General features: G+C 40.7%; 2 protein-coding genes, 1 non-coding gene and 1 pseudogene across 3 annotated transcripts in view; 3 read left to right on the forward strand and 1 right to left on the reverse strand.

Annotated features, from left to right (window-relative positions):
* LOC145487527 (uncharacterized) overlaps positions 1–21,938 on the reverse strand; it is a 572,009-nt gene that overhangs the window by 455,711 nt on the left and 94,360 nt on the right. The window lies entirely within an intron of this gene.
* On the forward strand, positions 841–925 carry Trnat-cgu (transfer RNA threonine (anticodon CGU)). Its single transcript is given in 2 exon segments — positions 841–876; positions 890–925. It is a non-coding gene; the product is annotated as a tRNA-Thr (tRNA).
* On the forward strand, positions 17,735–19,125 carry LOC145487531 (uncharacterized; annotated as a pseudogene).
* LOC145487577 (uncharacterized) lies at positions 20,918–21,567 on the forward strand. Its single transcript, XM_081466404.1, has 2 exons — positions 20,918–21,068; positions 21,370–21,567. The coding sequence occupies exons 1-2, from the start codon at positions 20,919–20,921 to the stop codon at positions 21,553–21,555; spliced, it is 336 nt and encodes a 111-aa protein (XP_081322530.1). The 5' UTR covers position 20,918; the 3' UTR covers positions 21,556–21,567.

The following is a 21,938-nucleotide window of genomic DNA, read 5'->3' on the forward strand; positions in this document are numbered from 1 at the left end:
AATGTAAAATGAAAGCCTTCCTCTTAAATCAATTTTTAATGTCATAACTTTTATATGTAAATAGGTTTTCAATAATTGTTTATCGATAATCTTTGAGTATTTTTTTAATTATCTTTATCATTATTATTGTCTCTGAAAAGGCCCCATGGGGAGTTGACAATAAAATTTGTAAAATAATTAATAACAAAATAATTAATAATAAAAGTAATATTCACTCAGGATAATAATATTCAGTCACTCATTCTGACAAAGAAAGTTTTCGTCTAACATGTAGAACTTACTGCTCCAATGAAACCCTGTCCCTTCTAAATGCCCATAGAAGACATAGAGGATCAATTTTAGGGTTAGGGTAAGTTTTCAGCATGACTGAATTGAATGAATTGATGAAGGCGAATGAATATCAATCACAATAGAGCTTGCAATATACATTAGGATAGAGTCCAGACTCTCCCCCCCCCCCACCCTAAACCACCTCTGTCAGGAGACACGTGGTCTCTTACCTAGCCCCCACCTCCGTTAGGAGATCCATGGCCTCTTAAGTAGCCCCCACCTCCCTCAGGAGACCCATGGCTTCTTAAGTAGCCCCCCACCCCCTCAGGAGACCCATGGCCTCTTAAGTAGCCCCCCACCTCTCTCAGGAGACCCATGGCCTCTTATATAGCCCTCCCTCCAAAAAGTGGGTCCCTAGCATGTAACATAGTTTTGACCACCTCCCTTAATGTGATACGCGAGCTGTCTACGAGTAATCCTAATTTGAATGGATCAACGAAGAGTTCACTATATGGCGAGTTTATATTACATAAATTATAAATACTAACTTTTGCACTCTAGCATATGTCTGGCTCGGTGGCCAAGTGGTAAGGCGTCGGTCTCGTAGATCGTACTAGGCAACCGAAGATCGCGGGTTCGAATCCCGTCCGGGCCTTTTTTTTTTTTTTTTCCCTTTTTCTTTCTTCTTCAGGTAAAAACAGCAACAAAAGTTTAAACGCTCTTCGAACGATCCATTGGTGAATGACTGAAAATTTATAATGAACTGTGGAATCCGCTCTTACCACTGGGGAAAATAAATTCGATAACTTTTCGTACCTGTTGAGAAAATTCGCTTCCGTATCTCAAGTGCGTAAATAACTTGCAAAATAACTCGTAGTAAACTAAATCCGATGGATAAATGAGTAAAATATGAGAAAACGAAGCTTGTTTGTTGCGTTTTTCCGGACAAAAAATCGATTTTAGTTGCTTGTCTAGCCATTAGAGACAGTCCGTCACCCAGGCCGAAAATGCATTGGACGCCAATTAAAATACTCTGAGTGAGTTGGTGCCGAGTTGGTATTTTGTAACGCCTGCCTCTTGTTAGTTCCCTTTCTCCATCGTTCTTTCTAAGGGAAATTCGCCGAGGACAAATGCCTGACATATTTAAAAAAGCGGTTAGATTGGTAAGCCGCATGAAAACGTTGAACAATCATGGGCTCAAATTATGAAGTGGACCACCTAGGTAGACTGTTCCTATGAACTAATTAAGATAACAAAATCAATCTTCAATCTTCAGCATGCATATTTTCTAGGACTATATCCACTAAACGTGAAGTTTTTGAATTTCAAACACTTACTAAGTCAGACACTGATTAAAAAAAAGAGGAAATCAATTTGCTTGAATGATTTTGTCATAGAACAACAACAACAAATCTTTATTCTCTTTCTGCAGGTATTTACAATTAGGTTATAGCTTGTGCCAGTCTTGGCAGGACATTCTATTTAATTAAGTTACCTTACAATGTTTTTGTGATCTGAGAATAATTGTTGGTTCATGCATGCTAATATTAATAATTATGCAGAGATTCCAACCCTTTGAAATAGAAAAATGGGATGTTCTGGTGCATGTCCCCAGAAAAAAAATGTTTAAAATTTGCCTTCAAGATGTAATTTCCTGCATTTTTGTGATTATGGATGAACCATGGACAGATCCAAACCTCGCAGCAGTCAAAAAAATGCAGGCTCATGCTAGGATTCCCCAAGGGTAGAAGAAGCTTAAGATACCACAGCAAAACAACAAAGGATCATGCTAAAAATACATCTAGTAAATCAGGAATGTTGGGCAAAAACAGGAGGCTGGAAATGAATGCTGAAAACAACAGGTTTCCAGCGAAGACAGAATAGTTAGAATCCCTGATTATGTAATCAGTATCCTAAACACATTCAGTAACAGGGCTGCAAATAATTTTTTTCTCTTGAAAGACATTATCTTGGTAAGACAAAACAAATTGTGGTCGGACATCACCAAAAAAAGTAAGACTTACTCATGGTAGATTTTTATTCATCCTTACTGTAAAATGAGTTAGTATAAAAAAATTGTCCGAACATCATGTCCGACCACAGTTCGGATTTTGTTGGACATGAGCAAATTTTGGTCCACCAATGTCCAATGACCGACTGTCATTTGCAGCCCTGCAGTAAAGTGGAACACAAGGATTTCTGCAATTTTTGTAATGCAAATGTCTCTGTCAAATGTCAACATTGACTCATCAAAATGTCCCCAAGTATTCAAACAAATATGGTAAATTTAATATTTGATATAATGAAGCTTAAACTTGCAATCTGGCATTTTTAACCAACTGGTTATTTCAGGTTGCCAGTACCCTTATTTAATTATAACTTAATTCATTTTAATCAATAAAATTGGGTAAAAATGCTGTTGTTGGCGTAATTGTGGAATGAAACTGATGAGAGATTTAAGATTCTAACTTGGTATTTATTTATTTTTTTAAAGAGAATTAAAAAAAGTGTCTTGCCCAAGTGTCTTGCCCAAGAACACAAGACCATGTCCCCGGCCAGGGCTCGAACCCGGACTGCTCGCTCCGGAGATGTGCGCACTAGCCATGAGGCCACCATGCCTCCCTGTGGCGAGGCTTATATGCAGAGTTTACCTCACAAGATATATATCTTTGGGAGGGTTCAAGGGTGACACATACAACAAATGTAGTTTGCCTTGTCAGCAATGTAATCACAGACCTCATGTACCCAGCCTTTACATTTCTCACATTCTATCCATTCATGTGTCTTTGTCTTGACTGTGTGGGTTTTCCTTCAGACAAAATGCACACACTTGGACTTTTGCATCCTCCAATTGCTTTTCTGTGGCCTCCAACAACTTAGCTATTTTCCCGGGGGGGGGGGCACTGCCATATATGGGCTATATAGGTATGTGCCGCTGTGAAGGGTATGGTTTTCAAGCAGTTTACTCTAGGATAGGGTATATAAATCAGAGCGTTTGGGTCTAGAATAGGGTATAATTTTTCACAAAACTGACTAGTTGGTTGAAGATTTTATCTAGACTAAGGAAACCAGGAATTGTCACTCAAAAATATAAAGAAATCAAATCAAAGTTTAAATTTATGCAAATCAGCCTCAACAGCGTCGACAGATGGGGGATTTCAGGAGTTTACTCTAGCATAGGGTAGCTGAACTAGCTCTGGTATAGGCTAAGGGTTCCAGGGTCCCAGTGGCACATCCCCACTCAGAAATTCCCAAAGTATCCCCCCCCCGGTTATTTTCCACTGAGCTCCTCTTTTTCTCATTTGAAAAGAAGCGCTTTTGTTTCTCATAGAGTCTATTGGCGGGAAAGACTTTAGTTTTCAGGTATTGGTGGTCAGACCCAGTAACACTCAATCCCTTCAGTAGCCAGTGATACTGCAGATCGAATGCGCCACAATTTTGTATTGATTGTGTCTTTTGCTGGAGTACTTTGAATTAAATCAGACAATTCAGCAATCTGTCTAAGGGCGTTTGCTTTAATGTCAGCCAACTGTTCGCTTTCCTGGGCTTTTTTGTCATGTTGAATTAAGCTTGACAAGTTCTCGCGTTTCTTCTCCGATATCATTGTCACTGGTGATCTCTAGCTCAATATCGGAGCAGGGTTTGGAATGTTCTCCCCATCTCAGGCCCCCCATTTCAGACCCCCCATCTCAGACCCCCCATCTCAGGCCCCCCATCTCAGACCCTCCATCTCAGACCCCCCATCTCAGACCCACCATCTCAGGCCCCCCACCTCAGACCCTCCATCTCAGACCCCCCATCTCAGGCCCCAAGCCCCCCACCTCAGACCCTCCACTTCAGACCCCACGCTTTTCGCGTGAGACTACAATATCAGGCCCCCACAATGTCAGTTATTACGTTTTTCGCGCAAGACTACAATATCAGGCCCCGAACATGACACCTACAATCTCAGACCCCACGCTTTTCGTGTGAGACTACAATATCAGGCCCCGACAATGTCGGTTGTTACGTTTTTCGCGCAAGACTACAATATCAGGCCCCGAACATGACACCTACAATGTCAGACCCCACGCTTTTCGTGTGAGACTACAATATCAGGCCCCGACAATGTCTGTTGTTACTTTTTTGGCACAAAACTACAATATCAGGCCCCAAACATGACACCTACAATCTCAGACCCCACGATTTTCGTGTGAGACTACGATATCAGGCCCCGACAATGTCAGACCCCACGCTTTTCGCGCGAGACTATAATATCAGGCCCCAAACATGACACCTACAATCTCAGACCCCACGCTTTTCGTGTGAGACTACAATATCAGGCCCCGACAATCTAGTTTGTTACGTTTTTGGCGCAAGACTACAATATCAGGCCCCAAACATGACACCTACAATCTCTGACCCCACGCTTTTCGTGTGAGACTACAATATCAGGCCCCGACAATGTCGGTTGTTACGTTTTTAGCGCAGGACTACAATATGAGGCCCCGAACATGACACCTACAATCTCAGACCCCACGCTTTTTGTGTGAGACTACAATGTCAGGCCCCGACAATGTCGGTTGTTACGTTTTTGGCGCAAGACTACAATATCAGGCCCCGAACTATGGCGCGTTTTCAGGGTCAAAATTAAAAACTAACTTTTCCACCTTTCCTTACCTGCTAAGTAAAATGTCTGTCATTTCCTGTCTTTGAAATTAGACAGTACGCATCTCTTTTGACCTCCGAAACAATACATTCCGCGTTTCCTGAATACTAAAATCATAACATCCGGCATATTTTGACCTTTGAACAAAATTCTCTGCGTTTCCTGACTTCTCTCGAATTTTAAGTCCAGCATGTTCTGACTTTCAATGTAATTAGTTACCAAATACCGTACTACTTAGTTTAAACCTCTCAACTAAACATCCCATGCCGGCACCTGACAAGCCATTTAGTTCATAATGAAATCTCGCTGCTGAGCCGACATTCTGATTTGCAAAATTTGTAAATGCTATAAAAGTTATGCTGCTTGTTATCACGGGTGTCATATTTATCTTTGTCCGGCTTCGCCAGAGATAGCTGTAGCTTTCCTTGTTGAAAGCTATGAGTCTGTCTTAGAGAGACGTTCTTATGCTTCTTGCATCAATTTCATCGAGCTTTTTGTCCTTCCAGTTTGTTCGTTCTGGAACTGCAAAAGTAGGTGTTCACGCGCAAGTCTGTGGACCGTTTTGCGTGTTGCTTATGATATTGTGTGGTTTTGTTCAGGCAAAAGCTCTGAATTTAGGAGTTCTTCCTATGATTGTTCATCCAGCTCCACGTTGTGGTTGTCATTACTTTTAGTTGCGATGTTGTCAGGTTTTCTGGAGACTGTTAATAGTCCCTCTTTTGTTAGGAGGCTCGTAGCCTTGTAGATCAGGCAAGACCGCGGTTTCGATCCTTCTGGATCTCATCAGTTGCCGATAACATGGAGTGGTAGAGACCAATGCTCGGTAACACTCCACACCTAGCATATTTTTTTGGTATTATATACTCGTTCGGCGGATCGAGAATTCTTGATTGTGATTGGTAGTTTTATTTGACACCCGTGATAACAAGCAGCATAACTTGCAACAGTAAATCAAACAGCCGGGCCCGGCGAAATAATACAAAATGCAAGTAACCAACATGCTCACGGAATATTTCAAACTTTGTCCCTCCAGAGCTAATATTTAGAGAGCTTAAAACATATCTTGCAATCAAATGAGCCAAAAAAAATAGCACGTGGCCAAAAACAGAGGTGTCAAACTCAACAAATTACACGCGGATAACAGCGGAAACCACGCAGACTTATGACCTCTAACGGCTCTACTCTGGTGAAATGTCCTCCTAAAAACAGGATTATTGCTTAGCGAAATATTCAAAGATCCCCCTATCGTACAATACAAAAGGGGCAGATCCTCAAATATATACTAGTTCGAGCAAAACTCTCAAAGCGGCTATTACACGTGGATAGGAGTTGTGTAGGCCTGTCACCCCATTGTTTTCACTAACTGTGTCCTGTTGAAGTCTCCTTGCAAGGTCGAATGATGTATGGCGAAGACTGCTCAAGAATTGCTCTTGTGCCGTCGACTCCATTCATAAATCCCCGGGAAAACCCCCGGTCCTGGCACTAGGTTTGCATCAGGGGATCCAGGCTTGCGCGGAAAAGACGCCTGGTAGAATCGAGAAGTCAGAAAACGCGCATTTACAAATTTTGCAAATCAACATGTCGGCTCAGCAGCGAGATTTCATTATGAACTAAATGGCTTGTCAGGTGTCAGTATGGGATGTTACGTTGAGATATTTAAACTAAGTATTACGACATTTGGTAACTGATTACATTGAAAGTCAGAACATGCTGGACTTAAAATTCGAGAGAAGTCAGGAAACGCAGAGAATTTTGTTCAAAGGTCAAAATATGCCGGATGTTATGATTTTAGTATTCAGGAAACGCGGAATGTATTGTTTCGGAGGTCAAAAGAGATGCGTACTGTCTAATTTCAAAGACAGGACATGACAGACATTTTACTTAGCAGGTAAGGAAAGGTGGAAAAGTTAGTTTTTAATTTTGACCCTGAAAACGCGCCATATTATCTGGTCGATTACATTTTTCATACTAGCGTGACTGCAGTTGAAGGAAACACACGATTATTTACCATGACGCTTCAATGAGATACATACCATATGAGACCCCTCGCATTTCGTTCAAGACTACAATATCAGGCCTCCGAAAATGCGACCTACAATATCAGACCCCACGCTTTTCGTGCGAGACTACACTATAGCTGGTTTCCACATGACGTCACTAAAATTCGAACTACAAAACTATTGATCTTCCTGAGATTTTACTTTAATGATGTATAAGAGCAGCTGAAAACTAATATTCATACAAATTTTCGCTTCGAATGGGTTCCTGGTTTTGTGATACACTACGCTTGAATTTCTAAGCTTTTGCGTGACGCGGCATTTACATGACGGCCTAGATAGCTTTCATGATGGTTAAAAAAAGTGACTTATTTCGGGGAACCTGGCTATCTGAACAGTTCATGTCTTAGAAAAACTATTATTTTAATGTTTTAGAGTTCCTCGAGGGATAAATTCACGCTTTTGTAGCAAAACTCAGTGACAGATGTTTCTGTTGGTTTCCGGCCGCCATGTTGGTGTCCATACGGATGGGCACCAGCATGGCGTCTCCATACAAATCTCTATAAATTTGGGTAAAAAATTTCTCCGCGTATCTCGCATAAGTAAAATTGCTGTGACCACAATTTTGGCGAAAGTCTTTGCATATTTACCTTCTTTCATTTCCCAGATTTTGGACTTTATCTATTTACCTGTTTTGATTTTTATTTTGATCTATTTTGAATTGCGTGACACTGAAAACCAGCAATAAGATCACCCCCCGAACCACACAGTCTCCAAGCCCTAGAGTCTACAATAATAACCTAAGCTTACATGTTGCGTGTGAGGTAAGATTACAATCAGTAAGATCTTTTAATTGTTACATCTTCTTTACATTTTTCCATACTGGAAGTGGTGGAAGTGGACATGGAGACTCCAGCGCATTTTCATCTCCTGGGGTCATTACACGTACTCTATAAACAGGAAAATTGAATTTTAAAAGACCATGACATTGCACCTGGCCCCGAACTGGAAGATATATTACACAGGAAGGGCAGAATGACGTAAAACTTGTAATGTTCTTCCGGGTTTTTTTTCCCCTTGGGAAACTGATAAGCAGAACCAGGAAAAAAAAAAATAGATTGTATCGCCTTAGACCCTTACACCCTTTCACGTAAGACTTAACCTTCACTGACATCCAAGTCAAAAGGTCTATTAGCGGTGTTGAAACTACATCTGCATTTAAAAGGAGAACTGATTTCGCTGATCTTCATGTATTTATGGTATCAAAGGTAAGTGGCGAGACTAAGAATAGAAGGAGTTTTCCACTCTTAAAAGCTTTAGCGTTTTTTTAAAAAGGAAGTGGTTAGCCTGTTTCCGTCATTTGTACCCAGGCTGCAAGATAGTTCTTCGTTACCTACAAGTTGAATGTTTAGAACCAGAAGTGGTGGACGTTCCTACACTTTTTAAAACGGTGACGCACATTTTAATCTGTTCCGGCTTATCTTCGTCATTTCGTTTCCCTGCAATTCGAGCCGATGGCATACTTTACCGCTGAGGTACCATATAAGAAAGAAGCAGCCCTGCACTTTTCTCAAATGACAACGCCGTGATCCGAGGTTCTCGTCAATCTGCATTCACCAGGTAGTATTAAAAGCTAAAGACTTAGTGGTCATGGCAACATCGGGAGTCACTGATGGTACAGAAGTGAGTTTATTTTAGTATATTTAACTTCTTTAAATTGCTGGTTTTCCTTTCTTTGTTTAATAGTTAGTTTTATTATATCATGACTGATATCATTATTATACCCACTTGTTATTTAGAGCCCTTTATTCTCGGTTTTAGGATGCCGCTTTCATACTGATCATTTACTTAACAGGCAAACTGCACGCGGCACATTTCCATCATTCCTGCCGACTCTGACTTTCCAACTTCATTCGATCGTTGTGGGGACGACAAGTGCGCCTCGCCTTGCAACGGCAGTCTTTACCATTGCAGTCTCTGTTCAAGGACAGAGAGACAGCCGATACCCAAGGAATGTAAGTTGAGGAAACATTTTCAAACGACGCACTGGGATAACAAAGTTACCCATGAAAGTAAGTAGTACGACTGGGCACTTTCCTAGAAATCGCGGTTTATGGAAGACAACTGTATGTATAACTTAGGGTTAGTCTAGAAAAATAACAGAACTGTGAAAATAATCTCGACGTTTCTGTTATCATCACTCATTAAATCGCCAATACTAAATGACACCTTTTTCAGTACTATCAACTCATACTTAGCATATTTTAACTAGTCCTCTTTAAGTGCACACTTTCAAGCGTTACAGTATTTGGCATGTACGATAGCTTGCGGAACAGGTCTAACAGTTCGCGTGAAATTGCTTAAATAAACTGTAGCGGTGTTGATCAATATTATATTAACTCCATATTATTTACTTGACGATTGACCCTTTAAATTTGAGGGCAATGTACATGTAAACTTCAGGAAAATATCACTATATAAGGTCGAGAAGGTCAACCACTTATCAGGGAGTCTGGGTTTTTGTCGAGGGTCGAGGGTCGAGGGTACTATGTCGAGGGTCGAGGGTACCATGTCGAGGGTATTAAAACATGAAATAAGATAAATAAAAAATAAAAGAAATAAAATAAAATAATAATTAAAAATAATAATTAATTCGGAAATCTTCGGGAATCTCCGGAACATTTTAGAAAATGTTCAGAAAGTTTCGTATGCCCTTCGGACAACACTCTGAAAAACTTCTATAGGCGGTCAGAATTCATCGGAAAATCGAGTTCGTGTTTTCTTTTGAAGCTGACCGCTGACCAAGTTACTTTTTACCGTTGTATCGCGGAAATTTTTTTCATGTTTCGAGTTCAATTAGAAATTAATTTGCACTTGGGAGTTTTTTTTTCAAAGCGGCTCGCGCAATTTTCAGCTTTTTGAAAAACTCACTCGTGCAAATAACTCTATACGGTATGATTACCTATGCAAACAATATTATACATGATGCATGAATTTTTCTCCTCGTGTTAAACAAATAGCTCAAATAGCGAGTGGTAGCAAATGGTATCCCACGGATCTTCCTCGGCAATCTTCGGATATTTTCGAACGTTTTCGGAAATTTTCTCAGAATTCGGAGAGTGTTCGGAAACATTCGTACAATCTTCGGATAATTAGTAAACTGTGTCTCTCCCGTCCCCCTCCGCCCCCCCCCCCTCCCTCCCAACAAAACAAAAGGATATTAAAGAAAAGTATTCTACAGCATAGTTAAGCGGTTGATTAATTCCGACTGTATGGGAGCCTCGAGCTCCAAGATAACAAAACAAGAAGGTCCTGCTTGCATTACGTGTCACGTGTCAGTGTAATTTCAAAGAAAAGCGCAACCAAAGCATTTCCATTTTGCGGGATAATTTTTTCAATAAGACTTCGAATACGATCACGGACACGATCACAGACAAAACCCACATCAAGAAATCTCAGCATCTAGTTTCTTTTATTGAACTAGCTGCTTACACGAAAAATTCCACGTCTCAGGTGCAAACAAGAACAAAATAGTCGAAAAAATGTGATATGATTTAGTTCACCATCATTATCTATGTTTACTTCGAAACAACATTTAGATCACATGCTTCAAGGACAGCACGCTGGCCAGGTTCCAATGCAGCAAAAAGCTCGTTGGAAATGAAGACAAGGCCGGTAAATACCGGATTTTTGCGTCTTAGATGTGCACACGACGGGTGATAATAAGTGTTAGAATAATCATGGCTAAATACGAGTTGTCCCGTAACTTCGTTTCTTCGAATTACCCTTCTATCCACGTGTTTAACGACAAGGTTAAATGGTGGCTTTCTATACTTGTCCACAAAGTCACTACCGCATCCATAGCACTTTTGTACTTTGGTAGGCAATAAACAAATCTCATAATGATACGGCGACAAGCCGGAATGCCACTGCTCGTGGGGTGTTGCATGATAGGGAGTACGTGCCATTCCCGACGACGAAGGTTGGTACGTGATTTTGTACTTTCACCGAATACAGCACACAGTCCGGCTAAGTTTGCCCCTGCCAAGTCTGTACACCAGCCAATGGGATTGAAAGTTTCATTCTCACTGCCAGAAACTTTCTTTAAGATTTCGTTAAACAATTCCCAAAAGAGTGCGACATTTTGAGAATTTTCCGATTCCGCTTCCATTGTTTCCAGAATTATTTGTTTTCGCAGGAGCGAATGGTAGACGCTGGCAGTTAAGGTGACAAAGCCACGACAACGTTTGTACTTCCCGTCAAAATAACAAAATTCGCTATTGAGATAATGACTGCCATTTCTGTTCATGTTCAACGCTATCTTAGCTTTCTCTCGACTTGATTTAAACACGAAGGACGGCTTGTCTGGGTTTCCGCGCCTGTCATTAACTTTGTAAACATAAAATTCGTCCTTTTCATCACAATATTGCTTAAACGTAACCACTGCCTCGAAGTTGTGCCCGACTGGCTCAATGTCTTTCTTCAATTTTTTCTTTTCGTTGGAAATCCATTGTTTATCCAATGTTGCTTCGGCTTGCTTCTCTACGTCGCGCCAGTCGCACTGCTGGCGGATTGTCGATAATATACACGCAGACTGTAATTCTGCGGGTTTAATGTTAGGATTGTCCTTTAGAATCTGATGCACTTGATCTGTGTTTTTGACCGGTGCCTTTATCACTGGACAGGTGTGCTGTCCACAGTGATAGACTTTGGCTGACTTCTTTCCATAACTTATATATCTACGAGCAGAGCAGGGAACAAACTCAGCCATCAAACCACAACCCTTACAATGAAATTCTTCGCCGGTCTTCTTTTTCTCAAACTGCGTGGTGTTAATCACACCGTATTGCACTCTAAAAGGGCAATCGTTTCTAGTGCACTTGAATGATCCTTTACAGTCCGCGTACCTTACACGAGCATGTCCTCTCCAAGTAGTGGGGCAATTTTTCTTCCACTTTCTCCCATCCTTCAATGCAGCAACTAGTTTCTTTTTATCCAGTTGGCCCTTTATTTCGTAAACTTTGCCCCCGTCGATGTCGTCCGGTAAACGTTCCACCACTTCCTTGTCCACACCGTCCCATAGTTCAACGCTTATTTTCCGTTGCTTCAACCGGCACTCGTCAGCCAATCTTTCATTGTCACTGTCAGAATCGTCTTTGGAACTCTCCTCGCTATCATCTCGATCACTTAGAGCCGTTCTTGCAGCCCCGCTTAAATTCCTAAGGAAAAGCAAACCACTTAATTCAATATTATGCCTTAGTGGAAAATGTTAAACATTGTTTAACATTTCAATTTGCTGATTCTGGGCCAAAAATACAAGACTACTGCTTATTAAATTTTTGGACTTTGAGAGTGAGTCGTGCACTTCAGTTTTTCTAGAGGGGTGGGGTGGGCGCTTATTCGAGGCTGGACGCTCATAACTTTTCCTTCAAGGTTATTCAAGGTTGGGCGCTTAATCGGATAAATACGATATATTTGCCGTGACACCGTCCCTTTAAAAAGACCAACAGTTCTACATATTCTTACCGTTTAGGTTTTTTTCCCTGTTTCGGTTGAAACACTGATTTCATGAGTTCCTGCTCATCAGGGTCAAAATCGGATAAGTCACCTTTATTATTCATCTTGTCCCATGACCTTTATACAGAAAAACACGAATGGTTAGACATCATTCAAAAACAACATTACTTATTAATAATATAAATATGAAAGATTTTGAGCCCGCGATACAATGGTAAAAAGTAACTTGGTCAGCGGTTAGCTTAAAAAATCACACGACCTCGATGAAGTGTTACACGTTTTTCAGTAGTGTTACTACTGAACTGCACTGCTCTCGGCCAATCAGACTCGAGTAATTTTTTCATGTATATTATTAACAGATTATAATATAGATAGGAGTCTACGCGCGCTCTGAAAAAGCCTATGTTTAATCAGAGTATAAAACATAGAAAAATCATGTTTTATTGTTTTTCGTCAGCTTTCCTCGAGTGCTTCGCGCGTCGTTGACTATAACCATTCGTATCCAACAAGGGCGAATGGAATAATTGGTTTATGAAATTCCCTTTTGAGTATACATGTAAATCCACTGGACATTTCATTTTGATGTAAAGGAAGTGAATTTATTTATCAGGTCGTTTTATCTAGGGAACTCCCTTTTTACTTGTATTTTAAAGTCGTCCCTTCTAGAGTAATGGATTTAAGCAGGAGTTAAGGAGTTAACACAAGAGTTATGTTTTGGAGTTAACATCAGACGTAAGTCAAGTTTCTACTCGTTTTCCCCTTTGTTTTCCATAGTCGAATTTGTAGTTTTAATCGTTACTTAGCTTACACACTCATGCTTTCTTATTAGTTTTCACGGCAAGTGCTTTCCTAGTGAATATCAGAAACGGAAACAACGATGAACAAGTGTTAATTCACCTTTCTGAGCTTTTGGACTTGACTGGCGCGATTGTCAGGTCAACTTTTTCGATCTTGAGTGGTACCTAGAAATTAAAAGCAAAATGTTGTAAAATTAATTATTGCCAAAATATTTGTAAACTACTTTTTTTTTTTTCATTTTGTTCTGTTCCTTTTGCTATTTGCCGTCCACCTCAGCGAAGTAGGGTCTGTGTAGCTTAAGGTACAGTGAATTGGAGTTTAAGCTGGAGAGGACTACCCGGAGAGCGGTAAGGAAAACGGGCGGTCTAGTACCCAGGCGTTCCCTTCCAACTTCGTTTCCAGAACGGCTCTATTCAAAAGCAAATCAGAGGTTATTATAGAAATCCCTGGTAACACGCGGGGGGCCGGAACAAGCTTTTGTGCGCTGATTCGCAGACGGACTATACCGGGGTTTTGTTCCTCTGCAACTGCAAGATACCTTTAGTACAAGCGAAACGACTTTTAGTTCGGACAAATCGAACTGTTGTCTGGGCGAATCGACTCTTAGTCCGGGCGAATGGCCTTTCAGGCGAGACGATAGTAATTCAGTCCTGCCGCCCAGTTTGTTGTTAACTTTTGTTTGATTCATAAAGCTGTTTGAGTTATTTTAGAGGCAAGCGGTTGGTTGCAAAAGGACGCCGGAAACGCTGACGTCGCATTTTTCGCATTTCACCACAAGGATTTTATTCCGAAAAAGAGAGTCAGATCACAGTCTATTTTAGAAATAAACGTCCTCTAACTTAGAAAACAACTTGTCCGCCATAAAAAAAGTAGATGGCTGGTTTGCACGGTGAAGGGTTCTGACGAAAATCAGCAACTATCTGACTGGGCATTTTTGACAGCCAGACGTAAAACAGATTACTATCACGCATAGATAAGATGGCGGTATGATACCCTATTCTTACTAATTTTTGCCCGAAATTAATGAGAAAATTTGGAAGACGAATTTCGCGAGAATTGGTGTTTGCGATTACAAGGAAAAGTTTATTTCTTATACTGCAAGGCCCATAAAAGGGAGTCGCGTAAAACTATTTCTGAAATGTTCATTGTTTCGCAAGCAATCAGATGCGTGACAAAACCGTGACATTGCAGGAGTTTCTTTCCCCTGTCGCTTTGCGCTCGATCTTCACTTCTTCTTCGTGGCCCTGTGTTTTTTTAACACCAAAACGTTTGAAAATGTTCTAAGTATATAACTTCGCAAAATGGAACTTGAGATGGTGATATAATAAAAACAATTTTAATCAGTTCAGTGCGCGTTTGCGAAAACTAGCCTACGTGGCAGGCGTGCAAAAGAAAGGCGGGGAAAATAGTCGTGCGCGAGACCCTACGTGTACGCACAAATTGAGAGACGAATCACGGTCACATCCATATTGGCCCCTTCCCCCTTTTGTAAAATAACACCAAAACGTTCAAAATAATAAAAGTTAAGTGTCCTAAGAATATTACTTTGCAAATTTAAACTTCATATCGCGATAAACCAAGTTTCATCAATTATTACACTTCGCGCTTCTGTTCATTGTCTATTTGGACTTTGAAAATTAGTGAAGGTCTTCTGCTAATTACTGAGTTAGTAAAGGACAAGTCAAGTGTGCTTGTTTTCGTCTGGTGAGTGATCTCGCATTTTCGCACAGGAAAGTCACCGATCATATAAATCGGAACAAAACACTGTCGCACAATGCATGAGTGGCGATTTACAAATACCGCTTGGACCCCTCAAGTTCCTTCGAGACAATTTTCGACAAAATTTCGAAAACATTTTTGACACAATTTCCTAACATATCTCCTTTGACAAGAGACCTAGAATTTAGGTCTAAAAATTAAAGATTCCAACAAATAAAATCGAAAATAAAACGCAGTCAAAACGGACTCACCCTAACACGCTTGTCCTCCTTTTTAGACATGCCGCTAAATCCTGCTTTTGAATCCGAAGCTCCATCATCACTTGAACTATCCACCTACAAACACAAGGACCACAATTTAAGAACAGTATTATATTGTATTTTGCACACTGCATAAGCCATCCTTAACAAAACAGATTATCCTTCTCGGGATTTGCCCTGAAATAAAGCACATCTTAGCCAGACAACTAGGACGACAGTTACCTTATAAACAATTTCTCTTGATTTTTCCATGGCAATTAACATTGCCTGCTCCTCGTCCTCTTCCTGGTACCTCCTCCACCATGCATTTGAGGCCTGTCCTTTCACGGCCTCTGAGTATGTCTTCGACGGGGAATCCATATTCTCTAAATATCTAAACTTCGAATGAGACTACTGTCCTTGCAACGTGGGAAATCGAATGAAGATATCGACTTATGCTGTTTGAAGCAATTGAGTTGTTCAACAACACCGGAAATCGCGACTAGGTATTCTAACACGCCACTCCCCTATATTTGTTTGGCAATTTGCCGCAGCCAATCACATGTTGTGATATGGCATATGTATGTCAAAGCACTACTGGCAAGCAGCGTGACTTGTCGACATATTCCGTCGGTAAATCAAATGTAACATTAAAATGTGTCCCAATATGGTCGCAACATTTTATGGTCTTGAGTTCAAACATGTTCCTTGACATTTGGATTACGCCAATAGGCCAGAACAAATACAACGAAATCACGCGTTGACCCCGCGTTGTTCACACTTGACAACGTGTAACTTGTGAAAGGCCTTTGTTTAATTTGAGACCCCATTTGCATGGTTGTCAAGCTTGTACCTTGTACGCGCTTTAAAACACAAAAATATCGCCAGCTACGCAGTGGAGTAGTGGAGTAGTGGAGTAGTGGAGTAGTGGAGTAGTGGAGTAGTGGAGTAGTGGAGTAGTGGAGTAGTGGAGTAGTGGAGTAGTGGAGCACTCGTCATCAAGTGTTGAACTCGTCATCAAGTGCTTGCGTTCGCAGCTAAGCTTGCTAAGCTCGCGTAACCCCACTCGGGAGCCTGTTCGCAGGCTAAACTCCATATCTCACGAGTGCGATTAGCGAACTCTTGAGATATCGAGTTGAACACGAGGAGAAAAATTCTTGCATCGTGTATAATTTTGTTCGTTTTATAAACACACCAAGAACGAAGTTTTTGACGATTTTCCGATGAATTCCGACCACCTATAGAAGATTTTCAGAGTGTTGTCCGTCCGAAGGGCATACGAAACTTTCTGAACATTTTCTAAAATGTTCCGAAGATTCCCGAAGACTTCCGAAGATCTTTCGATCAAACATAATATCAAACATAATTAACGTCAACGATATCACCACAAAGTGTTCAATTGTTTTTTATTCTATTTTTAGAAACATATTATTATTTTTTATCTAATTATTATTTTATTAACCGCGCGGCCATGGGCCGAGCGCGGTTCTAGGTTTACCCGTGGTTTATTTTTTTTTTTTTTGTCGGTGACCAGACGCAGACCTCCGCTCGGCCAAACTTTGAGTCACGCAACGTGTGATGTTTTTCCGCCAGAAGCTGTTAAAACATAAATACACGGACAATTTTACGGATATTGTTTTCTTTTTTGTGGGTAAAATATTTTCTTTTTTTTTTCTATCAAACCGTTGGATTTAAAGGGAATAATAAATACGCTGAAAAAAGGTATTACGTCAGCCATGGAATGCGCTGACGTTGCAGCTTTCACTTTCGCTACGTGACAAATAAGATCGTGTTTACTTTGCAAGTTTATTTCGGCAGAAGCGACGGTCATTAATTTATTTGTAATTTTCCCAGTATTTCTTGCGGTTTTAGGCAAATGAAGTAAATCCTTTGGCTGTTTCATCGCAGCGAGTTCATAGATCGGAAGGAAAATTAAATATTTGCAAGCCAAGCAAAGAACTTGTCAGAACGTGCAAAGATTACGTCATTGATAGGGAAATAACCACCGTACTAAAGATAGCCGTAGATAACGCAATTCTTGAATTATGTGACTTGTGTGACTTCTTTGCTAACCCTTAACTCAAGGGAAAAAACCAATTAAATTTAATCGTGACTTTAAAGAAAGAAAGCGGTTTGTAATAGTGTTCGTATCTTCATGCCCGTACATATCCCGAAGAAAGTTCCAGATTAAGACTATTACGTCATCGGAGATGTCACAACGGCTACGACTGATGGTGCAATAATAGAGTTTGTGTTGATCAAGTGCTGTGATGTCTACAGTAATCAATGAATCATCAGAGATTGCTTTGGAATATGCACTGCGTTGCGACTGTAGTACTAAGAAAACAGTTAAATTTTAAAAGCGCGGTTATAAGATCTAACAGATCTTCTTGTTTTATTATTAATTATTATTTTATATTTGAGTTAACCATTATTTTATTTTTTATTTATCTTATTTCATGTTTTAATACCCTCGACATGGTACCCTCGACCCTCGACATAGTACCCTCGACCCTCGACCCTCGACAAAAACCCAGACTCCTTATCAGGCCTCTCTTTAATTAAATGAATATCTTATTGGCACTTATAAATAGGCGATGATGAGAATGAAGAAATTCCTTCTCCCGGCGAACGTTATCCGCCTTGTAGGGAACAAATACAACTATAAACATCGTTTACGTTCTTAGCACCCCGCTACGCACCCAAGTTTCCTTGCCTGTTACTGTGGCAAACTTTGGATAATGACTTCTTTCTGTTCTTCATTGTATGCCGCGACCTTCTTAAAACCGAAAGGTCATTCTTTGCCATATATTTTTTTTCCCTTGCAGATAAAGCAATGCTAAAGTGCATCCTTAGGTGTGCGAAGTCTTCCGGAAAAGTTCTTGTCAATCGTGGCCACTGGCATTGTTGTCACTGTTCGCGGATTTTCGACAGAAAAACCGCCATAATCGTTCATTTTAACAGTTTATTGAAAGAAAAGGTCACTCCCTCGAAACAGGAGTCCGATACTGTCACAGGTGAAAATATTACGTTTCAGAACCTACAAGGAAAAATGGTGCCACCAGTGGGAAATATTAGATGCATTTGTCCCGAGTGTTCGAAGGGTTATCCCAATACCAAAGCTTTGCAGCGCCACTTACGGGATCAACACAAACGTAAATTGGATCCTGTTGTTGGTCCAGGCCGATATCTGAAAGGAATTTGTGTTGATTTCGAAAGGGGAATTTTCATGATAAGCCGCACTTTTTCGGGAACTATGCATCCAATTCATTGTGCACATAAGACTCATACTCCTCACGACGCCATACCAGTCCCGAGTTCGTGCGAGATTAATGAATGCATGGACGCTGCCAGAGTAGCTAGGCAAAGTGGTCATCCTCTTTCGAGTGCATCCATCTGCAAAGTGCACAGTATGCACTCCCCTTTAAAATACCCGTTGAACTTCGTGATAACTCACTCGAAGAAATTGCTGGTGGTCGACTGAAGTGGATAACCGAAAAGCGAAAGAAGGCGCTATTATCGCATCGGCAAAAGGCCTGCGACGCTGGCAGTCCCCTGGTTGTTCGGTTTGAGCATGAAGACAGTACGAAATCTGGGAGATTGGTTTACCTTTCGGTGTATGATGGTGGGGTGCACTATTGGTCAAGATTTGGTCGTGTGGTCGTGTCATATGACACACAAACGGCAAAGTGGTCTTGCGCATGTAGCAGGGCAAAAGTGTCCTGCATCCACAAGGCAGTGTCAAAATGGTTCTTGTATCAACAGGACGGTGCTTTGCTTCGACAGAGCCCACAGGTAAGCGAGGATGAGATTGAAACAGGCGATGGAGTGGCCGATAGTCAAGAACCCTCACTTGCAGCAGGGTGTTTGTATCCCCCTACTGGAAAGGCACTGGAGGATGTTATCATTTACCAATTGACATCTTGAAAAAATACCAACAGCAATCCACCGAAACGATAACGACGACTTTCCGTCTGTATTGGTACCGAAGGAGATCGAGTGCCATTGCTGCAAAAATCCTTTAAGCGAGCCTATCAAAATTACTGGAAGAGCTATCATTATAGGGATAACAACATGCAAAACTGGTATGTCATTTAATTTTTATGTCTGAAACGTAAAAAAATAGGCAAGTGCATATTTTTTGGGTGTGCTAAACAAAATAAGCCCTTTGTGGTCAGAAAATAACGAAAGCGAAATGTATAGATTCGGTACATGTAGTCAACGGATGGTTAAGCGCGACGAAGTATTTTATTATCATAAAAGGGAACAGTGGTCTTTGAATAAAGGGCATCTCAGGTATTCATATCATATTGTATCACTCACCTACATGTTGACTTCAGATAGCTTGCGGCCTCTGTGATTCCAATCGCGCCTACCCCTTATTTTCGTTAATCTTGATTTCCTTGTTTAAAGTTTATCCTCCACAATTCAAAATCCCGATAGTTTGAAACTTGTTTACTTCCATTAAAGGTTCGAGTTATGCAGACCTTTCATCTGTTGCTGATCTATTAACTGATTAAATAAATCCTGCCGTGAATTGCAGATGTCTGTACATACTACAAGAGGTGTGATAACTGCCAGGTGATGTACAGGTATCAGGAGTTTGATGATGGTCTTCACAACTTTGAGACAGGCACATTTTCAGCATCAGTCTTATGCTTTTTATGAGAGAATATGTAAAGGTAAGTTACTAGCCAAACGAGGATTTCCCAAGCGAAATTTCAAAACTGTGCACCTTAGGGTGAGGATGTTGCCTGTGTTTTAACGTTCTCTCACTATTATTGTGTTATTGTTATTATTGATACTACTGTTATTGCTATGCTCATTCTTCTCACCATCAGTATCATCGTCATCATCATCTTCATCGTCACCGTCATCATCATCATCATTTATATGCGCCGACTACTTTTTCTACGATTACCTTTCATTAGGCAAAACAAGCTGTCTGTTAGGTTCAGTATGCTTGAGGTTTTGAAGCAAACTATAAAGTTAAGAAACAGTTATGTTCCTGTTGCCTTTGAAACAACATATTTGCATTCCGAAATTTTGTTATTGGAAGAACTGCAGCGGTTTTACGCAACACATTGCAAATCGATGTTAGTGACAACGTGTTTAGGAACGGCTACCTTCATTTTGAGGCCCTCAGTGATCATGGCTATGAATTTTTTTGCTCTCGTTGTGGTTATTATCCACCGATACTTGTCTGGGACTTACGCAAGAAAGGATGCTTTTCTATGGCTCGTAAGTACGCTTAAATTCCATTATTCTTAGTAGTACTGTACAGAATTTTTTGCTTAGTGTTAGTTACACATTGCAAACGTCCAGTTATCATCGGCAGTACAATAGTAGACCACGTACAGTCCTTCCCCTATAGCTTTACTTACCCATTAATGTGCATTTCTGTCCTAGTTGACGACCTAGAGATTCCTGCGTTAAAAGACGCGAACGACACGGTCGACATTGAAGCATTCTGGCGACAGATAGAACTCTCGATAATGGCTCGCGGACTAATAAGAGGTACCTGTACAAACCTATTTCCTTTGCTGTCTATGCGTCTAAAAATATTCTCTAGTCAAGTTGCATGAAGTAAAGGACAAGTGTTACAGGAATTAATGACAATATTTATCCTACACCTCTCTATATTCAGATCAAAGTAGGAACCCTTACACGGTAAAACCAAGCTACTCTTTCTGGGCACCCTGGATTGGGCCGAACTGTAGAAAAAGTGGCATGGCTTATAACACTGAACACAGGAAGTGCCATCGTACTTCTCCTCAAGATTTAGGTGCAGACACGAACGACGAGTCTGAGGACGAACAAGCTGCTCTCCAGACGACTCCTTCGGAAGAGGACTTACTGGAAATGATGCACTTTGCTCAGGTAACGCAAAGTAATATGTTCACTTCCATAATTAGTTCAAAGGACCGTCGCTCTTAAGTAAGTGAAGGTATCGTGAACGACGAACTTGTTATGCTTTTTACGTAATTGGCAAAAAGGCGGTCCCCTTCTATAGAATCTTTTGAATTCATTTGAGGAACATGCTCAGTAAACGACTTCATAAACCTATAACACAGGCTCAAATTACTAATCGGTCTTGTTGCTCCTTTCATGAAACGAAGTTATGAAATACTATTCAATATCAATGCAACTTTTTTTTTCCCATCGCTTATGTGTGTACCAGGTGAAAACACTGCAAGCTATATGCCGCAATCACGGCGCCACTGGTTCTTCCCGGATGTCAAAGGCTGAATGCATCTCGTACTTGAGAACGAAACTGGGAATTCCTGAAAACTTCCGGAAGATTTTCTCCAAAATTTGGGGCGCATCGGGTAAGTACACAACATTACTAAGGTGGCATGACAATTAACTCATTCTTGATTTGAAGACAGCAACATTTTTTACACTTCCGCACTGCCAATGTAGTTCAAATAACACCACAAGCAACTTTACCCTGTCGCTATCCATGGCACCATCATGCCACTGGCTCAAAAGAGGTATGTAGATGACTACGCCTGCAAGAGATGATTCTTTAGAACGCCACCGCATTAGCAACGCAACATTTGTAACGCTAATAACAAAAAGAATTTTCCTGTTGTCCTTGAAAATGTTCATCATCTTGAGATCTATTAACGACGAAACTTATAATCTTACTAACGTTCGAAGGCTTCGATAACGTACTTTTGCACTAAAGTGACTAATTCAAGTTTTACTATTCCGTAATTTAGGAGGATGGGCATCAGCATCATGTCC

The sequence above is a fragment of the Orbicella franksi genome, chromosome 5 (genome assembly GCF_964199315.1).
Source record: "Orbicella franksi chromosome 5, jaOrbFran1.1, whole genome shotgun sequence".
Taxonomy (NCBI): Eukaryota; Metazoa; Cnidaria; class Anthozoa; order Scleractinia; family Merulinidae; genus Orbicella; species Orbicella franksi.